At 35.7% G+C, this 17234-nt stretch overlaps 1 protein-coding gene and 1 long non-coding RNA gene across 14 annotated transcripts; one reads left to right on the top strand and one right to left on the bottom strand.

The window, feature by feature from the left end:
• The first annotated feature begins 26 nt into the window (after positions 1 to 26).
• Positions 27 to 16105, top strand: LOC141446197 (uncharacterized). 13 transcript variants are annotated; one of them, XR_012453570.1, is made up of 6 exons: positions 8997 to 10549; positions 11237 to 11296; positions 11555 to 11651; positions 13418 to 13477; positions 13577 to 13636; positions 13736 to 16105. XR_012453570.1 is itself a non-coding variant. In XM_074112694.1 (5 exons), exons 2-5 carry the CDS (start codon positions 11246 to 11248, stop codon positions 13802 to 13804), a joined length of 240 nt encoding a protein of 79 aa, XP_073968795.1. In that variant the 5' UTR covers positions 7635 to 7770; positions 11237 to 11245; the 3' UTR covers positions 13805 to 16105. The 13 variants fall into 13 exon arrangements, 8 of the variants coding, with proteins under 8 accessions (XP_073968788.1, XP_073968795.1, XP_073968793.1 ...); XR_012453568.1 differs by adding an exon at positions 11396 to 11455 and having other exon boundaries at positions 8997 to 11296; XM_074112694.1 differs by lacking the exons at positions 8997 to 10549; positions 11555 to 11651 and adding an exon at positions 7635 to 7770.
• LOC141446214 (uncharacterized) lies at positions 6869 to 7493 on the bottom strand. Its single transcript, XR_012453582.1, has 2 exons — positions 7363 to 7493; positions 6869 to 7177 (listed from the first exon to the last, which is right to left on the bottom strand). It is a non-coding gene; the product is annotated as an uncharacterized lncRNA (long non-coding RNA).
• Positions 16106 to 17234: the final 1129 nt, after the last annotated feature.

The raw sequence follows: 17234 nt of genomic DNA, 5'->3' as shown, positions 1-17234 counted from the left end.
GAGGCGTGGCCTAATTCGAAGTGATTCTGATTCGCTGTTACTATAGAACCCGCCATATTCAAATATAAATATAAAACTATTTATTTATTTTATATTCACACTTAAATCTAGCGGGTTATATGGTAGCACCGAATCAGAATAACTTCGAATTCTTTATTTATTTCTTAATGGGGGGCTTCGCCCCCCACACCCCCTGATTTTTTCTTTTTCCCATACCCCCTCCTAACCTACCTAATCACCCTCAATTTTTTAATTTTTGTCACAACATTCATTACAATAATTACACAGAACAACAAAAAAGAAACTACCTTATTCTGTGGAGTCCTTTTCCTGAGGAGGGTATACTTGTCGAACTCCATTCTTACTCACAATCATGCTTTAATTTAAAAAAACCCGCAAATTTAAAACGCTCATACTCATAAAGTTACAAAAAAACGGCACCTCCGGTCACATACAGAACACTCGCGGGAACTATTAATACATTAATCAGGAAGCAGTTGCTATGCAGTATGTGTACTGCGCATGCGCGCCAAACATAAGCGCTACGAAATTCGCACCATCCGCACATTGGCGGGAAGTAGTTTTTATTTTCCCCGGTAGGTGCGCTGTACTTCCCACCCCCTAAAAATAAACAGGCCACGCCTCTGGGGCGCTATTCTAAAGATTAGCCGACTTCTTGACCAGTAGATGGAATGTTACTCACTTCAAAAGTTGAATGAACTGATATTGTTTACTATTAGAACTGTATAAGGTGAATATTTATTGTAGTCCAAAGTTTATTATGACGAGCCCAATGTATGTTGAACATATGTTCAGGCAAAATATTGTAACGAAGTTGACCTGAGGAGAGAAGAATGGCCTAGATTGTTCTGGGAGTTGAGCGACCAAAGTCGGTAACAGGCCGCCACTGTGTGAACAAAAGGGCCGGTCTCTACCTGAGCCGGAGAAGAAAGGGGCTAGATTGTTCTAGTAGTTTAGTGACCGTAGCCTGCAACGGTCCTCCGCTGTGTAAAAGCCAGCTAAGGGAGCGGCCCCAGTTGGGGTGGTGGCAGTATGTGTTTTTCCCAGCCAGTGAGTGGCAGGTGGGAGTGAGACAGACGGAATTAAGAGTGAGGCAGACGGAGTTGGAGTGGGGCAGTCGCAGTTAAAGGGGGGGCAGACACAGCTGGAATTAGTCAGTCTTTGAGAGACAGTTTTGGGAGACACAGTTTGAGAGAGTCAGTGTTGCGGAGTGCTTCGGAGTTAGCCAGTTGGGCAGGTTAGTCAGTTAGTGAGTAGAGCTTTGTTAATGCAGCTGAGACTAGTGCAATTCGGTGCAGTGCAGACCAGTGGTCAGTCGTGGAACAGTTTTGATGGCGTTACGTAGTGAGTAAGTAACAGTAAACTGTTGGGACTGTTGTACTCGTAAATGGTAGTTGTAATGAATAGCGGTAGTTGCTAGTAAATGTTAATGTTAGTAATGTTAATGTGTTAATAAATCAGGTTATTACTTATAAGTTTAGCGAGTTTTATTATTTATCAAACCCACATAAATTAAATTAACTAGTGGCAGTCATTAGTTATAGGTAAAGTTTTTAGTAAAAGGACAAAAAACTTTACAATACTCGTATATTCTAATCTTATTCTTACTCTTATAAGGATTGATCGTCAAAAATATATTATGTCATATATTGTTGTTATTATTATTATTGTTGTTTTTGTAAATTGGATTATTAATCCGTTACAATAAAATAAAATATACTCCATCATTAAATCAATTTTATTTACCATTCAAATTCAAATGAACTTAATTACCTCATTCAAATTCCATTCTCACATTTCTTTCGTTTCAATTACTTTCATTTAGCATTCTATTTCACATTTACTTCATTAATTCATTCTCATATCATTCAAACAAACTATCATCATCAAATACGCTTAATATTTATTACATAAATTTCATCAATTTTATTTATGTATTTTTTGTTCCTTTCACTAAATCAATAGCCATCTTGTGGACATGAGCTAGGATAATATGTACAAAACTGCCAGCTGTCATCTTCCTTCATTTACAACACAACCAGCTTATCTTCAATATTATATACAAAATAAAACGTCATTCACATTTCGGCCCCCAAACAATATTACATTTTAGATAGTAAAATTCACCCTTCTTCACTATTTATATGTGTATATTTTTGCATTTAGAAGTGACCAGATATTTATTAAAAACAAATAAAAAAAAAAAACGCAGTGACAATATCTATATGGCATGTGTAATATTAATATAAATTTATAAAAAACTTGTCTATGCTTAGCAACCTTTTCATCAGAATTTAGTTATATCAATAACGAGAAAATGAAAAACCATAACAAAAAAACAATTACACGCTATTTAAGCAACATTTTCAGACCAATAACAAACTTAATTAGGAAAAAAAACAACAACAACATCAACAACATAACAACAGCAACAACATCAAACAGCAACAACAACAACAACAACAACAACAACAACATCAACAACATAACAACAGCAACAACATCAAACAGCAACAACAGCAACAACAACAACAAAAAAAAAAGAACGGTGGGCGCATCTATCATCAGAATGGTAAGTTTATGCACTCTATTAATAAAATACTTTATTCTTTCTCTTTTTCTTTTATCCCATGAAAGTTTTACAACTAAATTTTTAAAAATAACCAATAACTTTTTCTAGTAAAATTTCTTTTCACAACATTGGCACCACATAAAAGAAAAAAGTTTAATTGAGAAAATATGTCAAAAAATTAATTAAATATGTAAGTGATTTCCAAACAAAATTCATAATTCAAAGCATAAGGCCAAGAAAGGGAAAAATAATTAATTACCATGGCAACAATTCAACAAACATTTAATTTCCAATTTTAAACATGGAAATATTATTTTCAAAATGTACATACACATATCATTCAAAAACTACTCGTTTTAGTCCAAAACGCTCATGTTTTTGTTTTCATCACTTCAACATATTATACTCGTACTTGAGTTATTTATTTAGTTTTAATTATTAATTTTATTTGATCATGTTAATGACTAGGGCTTCCTCAGCTGAATGTCCAGTTATACCAACTTCTACGTACACACAATCTCTCAACACTAGATAACAAACATACACACAAATTATTGTAAGTTTCTGCATCGACGGTATCGTTTGACCAGCTGCTTCTTATTCATTCAATGACTAAATTCCTTTCTAAAACGATTTTTCAACAATCTTTACTTTTTCAGTTTGCAAACATGACGAGATGCGCCCTACCATTCTGTAAATGTGGCAGGAAGAAACCAAAGGTATCGAATTTTCTTTACTAATTACTTCATTCACTCATTCTGCACAATAATATAACTAAATATACTAATTCAGACACTTGTCTCTCACAGCACAACTACTACAATACCTTTTTCTCTACCATTCCTTTTCAAAATCATCATTCATTCATCACGAACAACATTCATACCCGCCAAATTCATTCAATCATTTCGTTAACTCGCCCTGCAACCAAATATTACACTCGTATTTTCTAACTTTTCCTTCTTATTTTTCTCTCCTACCTACCTACCTACATACTTTCCTACTTACGTACGAACCTACCTACCTACGTTCGTACGTGCGTACGTACGTACCTACCTTCCCACGTACGTACATACCTACCTACGTACCTACCTTCCTACCTACCTACATACTTTCCTACTTACGTACGAACCTACCTACCTACCATCCCACGTACGTACTTACCTACCTACCTACGTACCTACCTACCATCCTACCTTCCTACCTACCTTCCTACCTACCTACATACTTTCCTACTTCCGTACGAACCTACCTACCTACATACTTTCCTACTTACGTACGAACCTACCTACCTACATACTTTCCTACTTACGTACGAACCTACCTACCTACATACTTTCCTACTTACGTACGAACCTACCTACCTACGTTCGATCGTGTGTGCGTACGTACCTACCTTTCCACGTACGTACATACCTACCTACCTATGTACCTACCTACCACCTACCTTCCTACCTACCTTCATACTTTCCTACTTACGTACGAACCTACCTGCCTACCATCCCACGTACGTACATACCTACCTTCCCACGTACGTACATACCTACCTTACTATGTACATACCTACCTTACTATGTACATACCTACCTTACTATGTACCTACCTACCACCTACCTTCCTACCTAGGAACTCCCACACATTTTCATAGCCGTCCATCCCACTTCAATACTCCTACATCATATACAGGGTGATCCATTTAAAACGCACCAATCGCTAATAACTTTTTAGGAAAGCGGAATTTCGAAAAAACCCACGAAGTAGACTATATGTTTTCTTGGGTCTAGTTTTCAAATTTTTCATCCCCTATGCTGTATCTTCATTTTTGGCGGAGTTAGGGCTTAAAACACATTTGAGGTTTTATAAGGACCACTGGTTTTGACAATGATTGTAAAAACTACATAAAAAATTGTGAAATATGACGTTGACCCCGTTTTGATACCCCTAATATTTGTCGAGATATTTAAGATCAAAGTTACTATTTTATCAACTCGTGAACGGTTTTCAATATTAATTTTCCACCAGAAATACACGTTTTGGGAGGTCCTCTGACTGCAAAAAATGTTATTTGTGACGCAAAGAACAAAAATAATAATAATTAAAGATTTTAAAAATGTAGTGCAATGTAATGGTTTTGGGTGAATCAGGGATAAATTTGTTTTATCATCAAATAAAAGCAACCAACACATCATTTTAATGTACTCTGTATGCCAGACTTCTTGAACTGTGATTACGGTAAGAATATCTTGCCAGATTGTTGGTCTAATGATGAAGAGCGTGGCTTTGTAAGTGAGAGATCACCAGTTCGAATCCCGCGTGTGCAGTTATTCATAATACTTTTTTTAATAAAATGTAGTCATACGAGGGATTCGAATTGGGGATCTCCCACTAACAAAACCACGCTCTTGACCACTACACCAACTCCCACCTTTCCCTGGCAAGATATTCTTACCGCAAACATAGGTCATGAAGTCTTGCATACAAGATAAATTTTAAAATGATGTGTTGGTTGCTTTTATTTGATGATAAAACAAATTTATCCTGATTCACCCATAACCATTACATTGCACTACATTTTTAAAATCTTTAATTATTATTATTTTTGTTCTTTGAGTCACAAATAACATTTTTGTAGTCAGAGGACCTCCCCAAAACGTGTATTTCTGGTGGAAAATTAATACTGAAAACCGTTCACGAGTTGATAAAATAGTAACTTTAATCTTAAATATCTCAACAAATATTAGGGGTATCAAAACGGGGTCAACGTAATTTTTCATAATTTTTTTATGTAGTTTTCACAGTCATTGTCAAAACCAGTGGTCCTTATGAAACCGTAACTCCGCCAAAAATAAAGATATAGCATCGGGGATAGAAAATTTGAAAACTACACCAAAAAATACATATAGTTTACTTTGTGGGTTTTTTCGAAATTCCGCTTTCCCAAAAAGTTATTAGCGATTGGTGCGTTTTAAATGGATCACCCTGTATATGTAACATTATTTCTTACTTTAGTTATATTAATCTATAGTCATACAGTTAGGCACACGCCGCCTTCCATAACATCTACTAGTCCAAAAAAAAAGGCTATCTAGCCAATTTCTATTTTCCAATCTTTACTTCATTTATCTACCACCTTGGGCTATCTATGCTCCAATTTCTTCTCATAAACTGAACCCGTATTTGTTACTTTAGAGTGTAATCTGTAGTATTAAAAAATAATAAAATTAATCATCATCATTTTTATTTATAACCAATCACTTTATTGTACAGAAAATGTGTGGCAGCTGGCTCAGATTTTTTTCGTTAGTAAAAATATTTCAAGTGCTCCAGCTGCACTTCTCTATCTCTGGGATGCAACCAACCAACCGTCATCTATATTATGGGCACACCCATATCAATGAATGATGCTATTCCTGGTGCAATGGTTAACCATCAATCTCAGCTGGCTATGCGCTGCTATAATCCTATCTTCAATCTACAAATTCTACATATTTTATGAAAAAAAAAAAAAAAAAAAAAAAAAAAAAGGTTGCGCACAAACTATACTGAAATACTTAAAAATAATAATTTTACTTATTCAAATTTCATTATTATTAACAATCTCCTCTTTTCGACTTTTTTTTCCAGCACATCACAACAGTCACTAACGCACAGTCACTTACACTGACTCAAACAGACAATGCGACACAAACAACTATTCAACCACCCATCAACACAACAAGAACAACAACAAGATCATCATCAACATCAAGAAGAACATCATCAACATCATCATCATCATCATCATTATCATTATCATCAAACACTAGCCACCAGTACACACAGATATATACGGAAACATACATATACACACAAGTGTATACCGACATTTCTACAAATTCACATCCATACTCATACACATATACTCATTTGAAAATTTACAGATACACTTACACATTTCAATCTACCCTGCCTGCATTCTACCTGTTACAGACAGTTTACATGGAAATTACAATATTATCAGTGTATTCCTCATACACACATTCCACAGAGCACACACACAACTCATTTTTCATAATTTCACATCAATTAATACCTATACACCACTGCAACACACTTGAATACGTAAACAAATACTTTCTGTCAGATAGCCACTCCCAGCCAATCACTTCCATCCAATAACAATAAAAAACAACTAAGACACTAACAGAGGTAAGTAAACTCATCATTTATTTATTAACCATAAAATGCATAGTCATTGTAAGGCTAAGTGAGTTAGGGTGAATTAAAACAAAGTGATAAGCAAACAAAATAATTTATTGAAACACAAATAAATGAAAAATAACAACCAGAAATGAAATTACTGGTTACAAAAGTAAAATTTAATCTCGCATTGCCTCCAATTCGTCAGTCTGTGAGTTCAGAAACTGGCTAAGCACAGTGGAAGTTCAGCGTTCGCCATAGCTCTGACCATACGTCTAGCGCCACAGGCCTTACTCACTGTCAGTGTCCTTCTGAAGGTCGTTCTCCCCACTGCGCTACGCACTGTGCCTGCATAACCCCTTCTCTGTGCGTCATCTACTTCATTGCCGCCTTCACAGCTGTTAACTAAAATTTAATCCAATTATTACACTTCAAGCAAAGCGTTACTTTCTTCTGCCTCTTTTATTTATTCATTATTAAATGATCAATATCGCCAACAAATTTTCACTAAATGTATTTTTTCTCTTCATTTATTTGAAATAAACCAAACACTTCACTTCATGAAACTATAAACTGATCGATTAACATACCTTCTAAATTAACCAACCAATCAGACAGCTGCAGTAGTTGTAATGTCTTTTTTTTGCCCTCTTTATGGCCCTGGCCCTTCAGGCCTTGACCCCCACTTGGTGTCCAACCTTGACGAGGTGGTGGGGCTTACGCACTAAGGGCACTAGAGACTAACCATCTCTAAAACTCTCGTGTCTTCCGCTTCTGAGGTGTAGCTGCCTTCGCTCGCCTAAACTAATAGTTCCAGTCATCGCCAAATTACTTGCTCAATAAGCAGTTATAAAATTTTGAAAAAACGTCCTAATCTTCTAATATAAAATTTGATTTTTTTTGGGCTCTCCATCGCTCGACGATTCCATTTCCTACACTTTCAGATAGAATGCTGATAGAATGTGTAGATTGGAATATGTGTTACTTTGAATTTGTAGGTAAGTAAAACTGTACATGTAAATGTGAGAATTTGTATAAATTTAGGTAAACATGTGTGCTTATATATAAGTTATATTTTTAAATTAATCAGCTGTGTTTTTAAAAATACTTTATTTTCAAAATAGACGTAGCTATTGTAATTTAACAGAGAAAAATACAAAAATTGATAAAGTTAATATTCACCTAACTTATAACAATTAGGGAATTCTATTGTCCTCACACTATGAAGGTAAGAATAAGTATTAAATTATAATTATGATCTTTAGATAATAGTAGTAGTAGAAAGCTTTATTTACAAACAAAATATAAACATAAAAAAATAAACTTACAAAAGAAAGAAAAAGAAAGCTTGCTCTAGGCATGGTATAAAAAACCGTCTGCCAGGAGTTGTTATATTGAACTAAACTCAATAACACAAATAAAAACTATAAAGAAAAGGATAAGCTGCACAAATATGAAACTTAAACAATAATTAATCAAGAGAGAATGATACAATAAATAAAGAGAAATTAGAACATTATTCAAAATAAAAATAATAGTAACACCCTAATTGAACAAAATTACATTAACTTCTTAATAATTGAACACAGAAACTAAAAAATTTCTATACCTACTGGCTACATTAACATATTTACATAGTTGTTGTTGTTGTTGTATACTAATGCGGCCGAGAGATGAAGTCCAGTATAAGCTTATCTTCTCACCGTTCGCAGGTACACGTGACTGGATGGCCCTGAAAAAGACCGTTCACAAAAAATATGTCGAGATTCGACTCGCCTATGGCGCTCCCCAGCGGGGAAGCCGTACAGTTGGGTGGCCCTGAAAAGGGCCGTTCACACTGTTGGTTGAAGTGACTGCGCCGCTCCGGGAATGGCTTGATCCCAGCGCGAGGCCACAGCAAAAGTGATGTGAGTGGCCCTGAAAAGGGCCGCTTGCTAATACCAGTTCACCAGCTACGAAGGCAAGCAGAATCGCCAGCGCTGCCACAGAGTGAGACACGAGCGAGGACCAAGCCCAGCACACGAGCCGCCTTAGTTCACCAGCTACGAAGGCAAGCCGAATCAGCAGCGCTGCCACAGGGTGAGACACGAGCGATGACCAGGCCAATTGGTACCGGGGTTTATCGGGGTGCTGGCCACACTGCCGGGGCTCCCAAAGCCGGTTGACTGGTATTAGCGAGCGGCCCTTTTCAGGGCCTCTCACATCACTTTTGCTGTGGCCTCGCGCTGGGATCAAGCCATTCTCGGAGCGGCACAGTCACTTAAACCAACAGTGTGAACGGCTCTTTTCAGGGCCACCCAACTGTACGGCTCCCCCGCCATAGGCGAGTCAAATCCCGACATATTTTTTGTGAACGGTCCTTTTCAGGGCCATCCAGTCACGTGTACCTGCGAGCGGTGAGAAGAAAAGCTTGTATACTGGACTTCATCCCTCGGCCGCATTAGTATACAACAGTTGTTCATTCTTTTTGGTGACTGATTCATAGTTTCAATGGGATTGAAAAAATAACTGGCAGTTTCAGTCGAGTAAAATTTATTTTGCCGAGCTGTCGACCTAGGGACAAGGATGATATACGTATCTAAGACAGAAAACAGTTTAAATTTCAAAACAGATACGAACAATTTGAAACAACATATACGCCAAACTTACTACAAAAATACTTGTGACAATTGGCAACACTGACTTCCACACAACCTAACACATATTACACACAGACCGACCACACTCAGTCCATGAGCAGACCAAGACCGAAGATACACCAACCCTGAAATGTAATAGTATTACTTTCTAAAGTAGGTAAATAATTTTTTGTAAATTTCGTTTTATTATACATATTCATTTCAATAGAACCATTGTTAAAACACTGTAAATATGTTCCACAGCCCTGAAGATGACCAAGTCCCCCTAGGTCGAAAGCTCGGCAAAATAAATTTTACTCGACTGAAACTGGCAATTATTTTTTCATCCTATATTTACATAGGCTGTCCCAGTCTTTACCATTTAACGCATCTATCACAGTATCTTTAGATAATACTTATGTGGCACATACAGACATTACAGGAGGGGATTTCTCGGTAATGCACACATGTATGAAATGTACAGTGGGTCAAAAAAGTATAGTTTTTCTTACTTGATCTACTGAACTTTTGTTTTCTAGGATGACTATTTCTTCAGCACTGAAATCGAAGATAGTAACAATGAATTTTATGCTCTCATTTTCTTAAACATAAAGAATTGATTAAAAAGCAGAAAAATAATTTATTGTATGCAAAATCAGTATTCATACAGCTGATGGTTATGAATTTAAGCTTTATTTATTATGTACATATTTTAGGTACAGGGAGGCTAGCGTCCAAATTGATATTAGGAAGCTCGTATTAGGATAAATACTAGTTCTTATTATCAATTGATTGAGATGGGGCGAAAATCAGCCTAATCAACTTCCATGATTAAAGACAAAATTGTGGTGCTATTTCAGCAAGGGTTTAGTTATCGCCACAAAGGGAGGGAACTTACATTATCTCATACGACCGTCCAGGATATAATTAAAAAGTTTAAGATAAGTTCTACTTTACTACACAACCCGCTTTTCATCAATATTATAAACAAAATAATACGTCATTCACATTTCAACAACATCAACAATAACATAACAACAGCCACTACAACAGCAACAACATCAAACAGCAGTAGCAGCAACAACAACGACGACAACCAAAATTTGTCAGAAAGTGGTAAAAACCAAAAAGAAGGCTGGGCGCATTAATCACCAGAACGGTAAGTTTATCCACTCTTTTAATAAAATACTTGATTCTTTCTTTTTTTCTTTTATCCCATGAAAGTTTTACAACTAAATTTGTTTAATTTTTTATCAATATATCAATTATATAATATACACTAACTTCATAAATACCCATAACCAATAACTTTTTCAAGTAAAATTTCTTTATGGCACCAAATAAAAGAAAAAAGTTTAATTGAGAAAATATGTCAAAAAATTAATTAAATATGTAAGTGATTTCCAAACAAAATTCATAATTCAAAGCATAAGGCCAAGAAAGAAAAAACAAAATTAATCACCATGGCAACAATTCAACAAACATTTAATTTCCAATTTTAAACATGGAAATATTATTTTCAAAATGTCGTACACATATCATTCAAAAACTACTCGTTTTAGTCCAAAACGCTCATGTTTTTCTTTTCATCACTTCAACATATTATACTTGAGTTATTTATTTAGTTTTAATTATTAATTTTATTTGATCATGTTAATGACTAGGGCTTCCTTAGCTGAATGTACAACTTCTACGTACACACAATCTCTCAACACTAGATAACAAACATACACACAAATTATTGTAAGTTTCTGCGTCGACGGTATCGTTTGACCAGCTGCTTCTTATTCATTCAATGGCTAAATTCCTTTCTAAAACGATTTTTCAACAATCTTTACTTTTTCAGTTTGCAAACATGAAAAGATGCGCCCTACCTAAATGTAAATGTGCCAGGAACAAACCAAAGGTATCGAATTTTCTTTACTAATTACTTCATTCACTCATTCGTCAATATAATATAACTGAATATACTAAAACGATTTTTCAACAATCTTTACTTTTTCAGTTGGCAAACATGACAAGATGTGCCCTACCGTTCTGTAAATGTGCCAGGAACAAACCAAAGGTATCGAATTTTCTTTACTAATTACTTCATTCACTCATTCGTCAATATAATATAACTGAATATACTAAAACGATTTTTCAACAATCTTTACTTTTTCAGTTGGCAAACATGACAAGATGCGCCCCACCGTTCTGTAAATGTGCCAGGAACAAACTGTTACCTATATATTTGTGCCCACGCTCAGAAGGAGAAGGGGGTGGGTCGCTAGCAATACTAAGTAAATGTAGGAAAAAAGGAAATCGGGATTAATAATAATTAATTGAATAAATAATAATAATTAATGATGCTAAACAGTTGGGCGCCACGTCACTTAAGGAAGTAGGCTAAAGGGGGAAAGTGACGGAAGCCCCCAGAAACCAGAAAATGAAAAACGAAATAAATATCTCTAAAACAATAACTAAATCAATACATAAATAAATAAATGAATAAATAGTAAGTAAAGGGCTATGTGTAAATTAAAAAAAAAGGAAAAAAAAATAAAAAAGAATTAATTCCCCGTGAAAAATTATTTCTATCACAGCGGGGATTGAACCGGTGATTCACTACCGCCTAGTGGCGAACTAACCCTCTAGCCCGCTCGGCTACTGCGTCACCTTGAAACATAGATTACTCTACTCGACTATCTAATCTCCTCCTCCCGCCGTCCAGCAATAATGGTTGAGAGAAAATGAATGTCTCCTGCTTTCCACCAAATCTTCACAAGTGGAAAAATAATAATAAGAAAGGAATGCACTCCTCTTACCTTGAGGCTTCCGAGAGTATATCAGAACGACAAATTACAAACAGGTACTTCCTTTCTATTTTCCTCTTTTCGCCTCCACCTTTTCCTCTAAATACAGTCTTCCTTGATTTCACCCCTGTAAGGAAGAGAGGGAGCACTGGCACAAAAACGCCTCTCGTTCTCCTGACAAATTACACACCTTTATTTTAATACAGGAAAATAACAAAAACCAAACTCCTACGAACTTCTCTTCGTAACATAAAAAGAAAATAAACTAATAACCTAATCATAAAATAATAAATGAAAATTATACAATATATTTTACAAAAAAAAAAAAGGAAAAATAAAATACTCTCGTATTAAATAAACCTCTAAACCAAAAAAAAAAGAACCCAAATTCCGCTATTAAAATACCCGCTAAACTTTTGTCCCCTCTCTTATTTTTCCTCTTTTTCTTTTCCAAAGATAACCGACATGAACCTAACACTTACAAAAAAAATTATAAAAAAATTATTAGAAAATTCAAAACTGTCCCCGCAGTTCAACCCGCAACTATTAACTGTTTAAAAAGGCCTTTATTTACCGTAGGTTTTATATAGCTATATAAGTATGACGATAAGAAGTAAATGCTGTAGTTTTCACTTATCTGGTGATGGGTAGACTCGTTGTGCTGTTTTCCCTGCGATTCTCTGGTAGTTTTCTCGATCACAACTCCACTTCCGTCTTTACTGTTTTGATCCCTTTTCAGGTGATTCGCCACGCACACTGGGCTGGCAAAAATGCAGTAAAGAATTTTCCAGACAGGAAAGAAAATCCGGTGAACACCGTAAGAGTTGTCTCGTACCTCTCTGCTTCGCAGCCGGCTTGCTACTCCACTCTCGGGCCTGTTAACTTCCCCACACGCCCTGCACCACACTCTATTGTTCATCCATCTATTATTCTGTGCTTATACTGTTTATATGTATTTCTGTTCATAATGTTCCCCACAATTTTTATATTTTATTTTTGTCGCTCTGCTACACTCTCTACCTCGAAACGGAAATTCATCTTCTTCATACATTCATTTTCTCTCTTTTCCCATTTTTTTCCAAATTCAACCCAAAATCCCATGTGGGTATACCCGCACCGTAACAAAACCAAAGGTATCGAATTTTCTTTTCTAATTACTTCATTCACTCATTCGTCAATATAATATAACTGAATATACTAAAACGTTTTTTCAACAATCTTTACTTTTTCAGTTGGCAAACATGACAAGATGCGCCCTACCGTTCTGTAAATGTGCCAGGAAGAAACCAAAGGTATCGAATTTTCTTTACTGATTACTTCATTCACTCATTCTGCAATATAATATAACTGAATATACTAAAACGATTTTTCAACAATCTTTACTTTTTCAGTTGGCAAACATGACAAGATGCGCCACACCTAAATGCAAATGTGCCAGGAAGAAACCAAAGGTATCGAATTTTCTTTACTAATTACTTCATTCACTCATTCTGCAATATAATATAACTGAATATACTAAAACGATTTTTCAACAATCTTTACTTTTTCAGTTGGCAAACATGACAAGATGCGCACTTCCATTCAATAATTGTAAAAGAAACAGACGCAAACCAAACTAAATTAAGTAATCAGTCCATGGAGGACTATATAAGGAACACGTTAGAGACTGTGGAAAAGTTAAGCTAAACGCACAAACCAACCGGCCAAGCTTCCATGGAAGAAACGTTTTCACAAAAACCTGACAACTTGCTTGCAAACATGCGCTCTTCCTCTATCTACTGAAGTTTTGTTTTTTGGGATGACTACTTGTTCAGCACTGAAATCGAAGATAGTAACAATGGATTTTATGCTCTCATTTTCTTAAACATAAAGAATTGATTAAAAAGTAGAAAAATAATTTATTGTATGCAAAATAAGTATTCATACAGCTGATGGTTATGAATTTAAGCTTTATTTATTATGTACATATTTTAGGTACAGGGAGGCTAGCGTCCAAATTGATTTCAGGAAGCTCGTATTAGGATAAATATTAGTTCTTATTATCAGTTGATTGAGATGGGAAGAGAATCAAAAATTATGGCGCTATTTCAGCAAGGGTTTAGTTATCGCCACAAAGGGAGGGAACTTACATTATCTCATACGACCGTCCAGGATATAATTAAAAAGTTTAAGACAAGTTCTACTTTACTACACAACCCGCTTTTCATCAATATTATAAACAAAATAATACGTCATTCACATTTCGCCCCCCTAACAATATTACATTTTTAATATTAGACAGTAAAATTCACCCTTCTTCACTATTTATATGTGTATATTTTTTCATTTACAAGTGACCAGATTAAAAACAAATAAAAAAAAAAAAACCGCAGCGATCAATATGGCATGTGTAATATTAATTATTAATTTCTATGTAAATTTATAAAAAAACTTGTCTATGCTTAGCAACTATATAAAACAGTTTGGAAAATGAGTAATAAAAATAAAAACGTTTATTCAAGATACATTGGATGTTTACTCAAACCACTAAACATAATAAAAAAAAAGGCGCCAAAAGCAACATCGACAGCAGCAATAACATAACAACAGCCACTACAACACCAACAACATCAATAAACAGCAGCAAACATCAAGAGCAACAACATCAACAGTGTAAAAGAAATGGAATAGAGAACGCGAGGAGGAGGGGGCCGTGGCTAAGGGTTGTACACAAGGCCCCTAGCATAGTGGAGTGGGGAGCACGACCTACAGCGAGACGGACATCCAGTTTTGGCCTGTTCTGTGACTTCTGAACTTCGTGTGTGGAGAGAGACTTCTGCGGTGCGTGGCTAGCTGAGAGAGATGTCTCTAAGACACAGACTGACAACTGGGATATTATCTTTCATTATTTTAACAAGGAAATCGCTTTCAGTTGTAATTATTCTTTACTCTGATCCAATAAATTGTGTTTTATGTTTAACATCTTGTTTTAGTTCATTCCCTACCTTTATAATAGCAACACCACCACCACCAACAACAACAACAACGACAACCAAAATTTGTCAGAAAGTGGTAAAAAACCAAAAAGACGGCTGTGCGCATTAAACATCAGAACGGTAAGTTTATCCACTCTTCTAATAAAATACTTGATTCTTTCTTTTTTCCCATGAAAGTTTTATAACTAAATTTGTTTAATTTTTATCAATTTATCAATATTCTACTAAGTTGTACCAGTTTGGATAAGATTAGGCTTATTTGTTTATTTTTGAAAGTTTGTTTAGTCTTGAGAAGGGAAATTGAGCCGTAGTTGTCGAATAGAAGTTGTGTCTGCCTTAAGCATCTTAATAATACGATATAATTAATAAATAAAAGTGAATAAATAAATATATAAATTTACAGCTATTTGACTTGTTTCGTTTGGGGGAGATTGTATTCATATAAACATTTTTAATCAACTATCTGTAATTTTGTTACTTTTTTCTCGTGTGCTTAACTGAACCATTGTAAAACAGCTGTACTCTGGCTATAAATTGTTATTTTGAAGCCAAATAAATAATTATATATTATTCTGGAAGGCCAAGAAAAGTTTCTTTGAGAGGAACGCGCAAAATCTGGTGCGAAAAGTTTCCAATAATCCCATGATAAGTGCACGCCTACTCTTGGAAAGCCTCGCGTCAAATTCAGGGATCCTTGTTATGCCACAGGCATCCGAAATCGCCTATATGCAGCGGGCTACTAAGGTAGAACTACGAAGAAGAAACCATTGATTAGTGAAATCAATAGGTTGGAGAGACTGGATTTCGCTCGGAAGTTTGCCAATAAGCTGCTGGAATTTTGGGAAAATATCATCTACTCTGATGAGAGCAAATTCAGTATTTTTGGATCCGATTGACGAAAGTTTGTTCGGAGAAGGCGTAATAGGGAACTTGAAACAAAAAACATAATAAAAACTGCACAGCACGGAGGAGGCCGTGTGATGGTATGGGATTGCTTGAGTGCTGCGGGGGTAGGAGAACTTGTCGTCATCGATGGTACTTTTAACGCTGAAAGGTACGTGGACATGCTCCGCCATATTTAAGCAAAAGTGCTCGTTAATTGAGGATCAGAAACGCATACTTCTTTCAACAGGATAACGATCCCAAAAATACAGCCCAAACAACGATGGAATGGCTGCCTTATAATGCCCGGAAACAACTTGTTACCCCTACACAGTCTCCGGATACAAACCCTATTGAAAATTTATGACCTTATTTGGAGCGGAAAATTCGAAAATTGAAATGTTCTTCCATTCCCACGGGCAATGTTGGGAATGGTGAGGGAATTTTCTTGTTGAAGAGAGCAACACTGGGGGTAGAGGAGGAGATTATTGCGCGGCAGAGAGTAAGAAAGAGGATATAACATATATGCACATCACAATGATATCAATTTCTCAATTTATATCTTAAGAGGGAAGGGATTAGCTATGAGGTTAGCATACTGGACTCCCACGCGGAGGTCCCGGGTTCGAATCCACCTGCTGACCCTTACGATTTTCTCTTCCTAGGAGCTTCTTACAGCTCACTGTCCGGTGATGGACAGTGTTGTCTGTAACGAGAGAACACTGTCCGGAGGCCGGCAGTGCACTGAAAAAAGCTCCGGGCGCCAATAACCTTAGATGTTGATGTGCCTTAAATCATTAAAAAAAAAAAGAAAAATATATATAAGATATTGTTGCATCAACTGGCATCTTCCCCACATGATGGGGGAAGATGCCAGTTTTGACAAATTTCATTCAAATGCATTTTTAATGGTTTTGCATTTAATTAAATATACTAATAAATATATATATGTAATTAAAGAATAAAAAACAACCTGGACGTTGATACATTTGGTGTTTTTTTTCGATAACCCAGTTTCCTACAAAACGGAAATAAGTGTCAAGTGTGGCATCTTCCCCCCACTTACACACAAATTATTGTAAGTTTCTGCGTCGACGGTATCGTTTGACCAGCTGCTTCTTATTCATTCATTGGCTAAATTCCTTTCTAAAACGATTTCTCAACAATCTTTACTTTTTCAGTTGGCAAACAT

Source organism: Rhodnius prolixus, unplaced genomic scaffold (assembly GCF_049639745.1).
Source record: "Rhodnius prolixus isolate KJV_2025 unplaced genomic scaffold, Rpr scaffold_1, whole genome shotgun sequence".
Taxonomy (NCBI): domain Eukaryota; kingdom Metazoa; phylum Arthropoda; class Insecta; order Hemiptera; family Reduviidae; genus Rhodnius; species Rhodnius prolixus.
The sequence above is the reverse complement of the archived record's forward strand: the minus strand, read 5'-3'. Positions and strand labels throughout refer to the sequence as shown.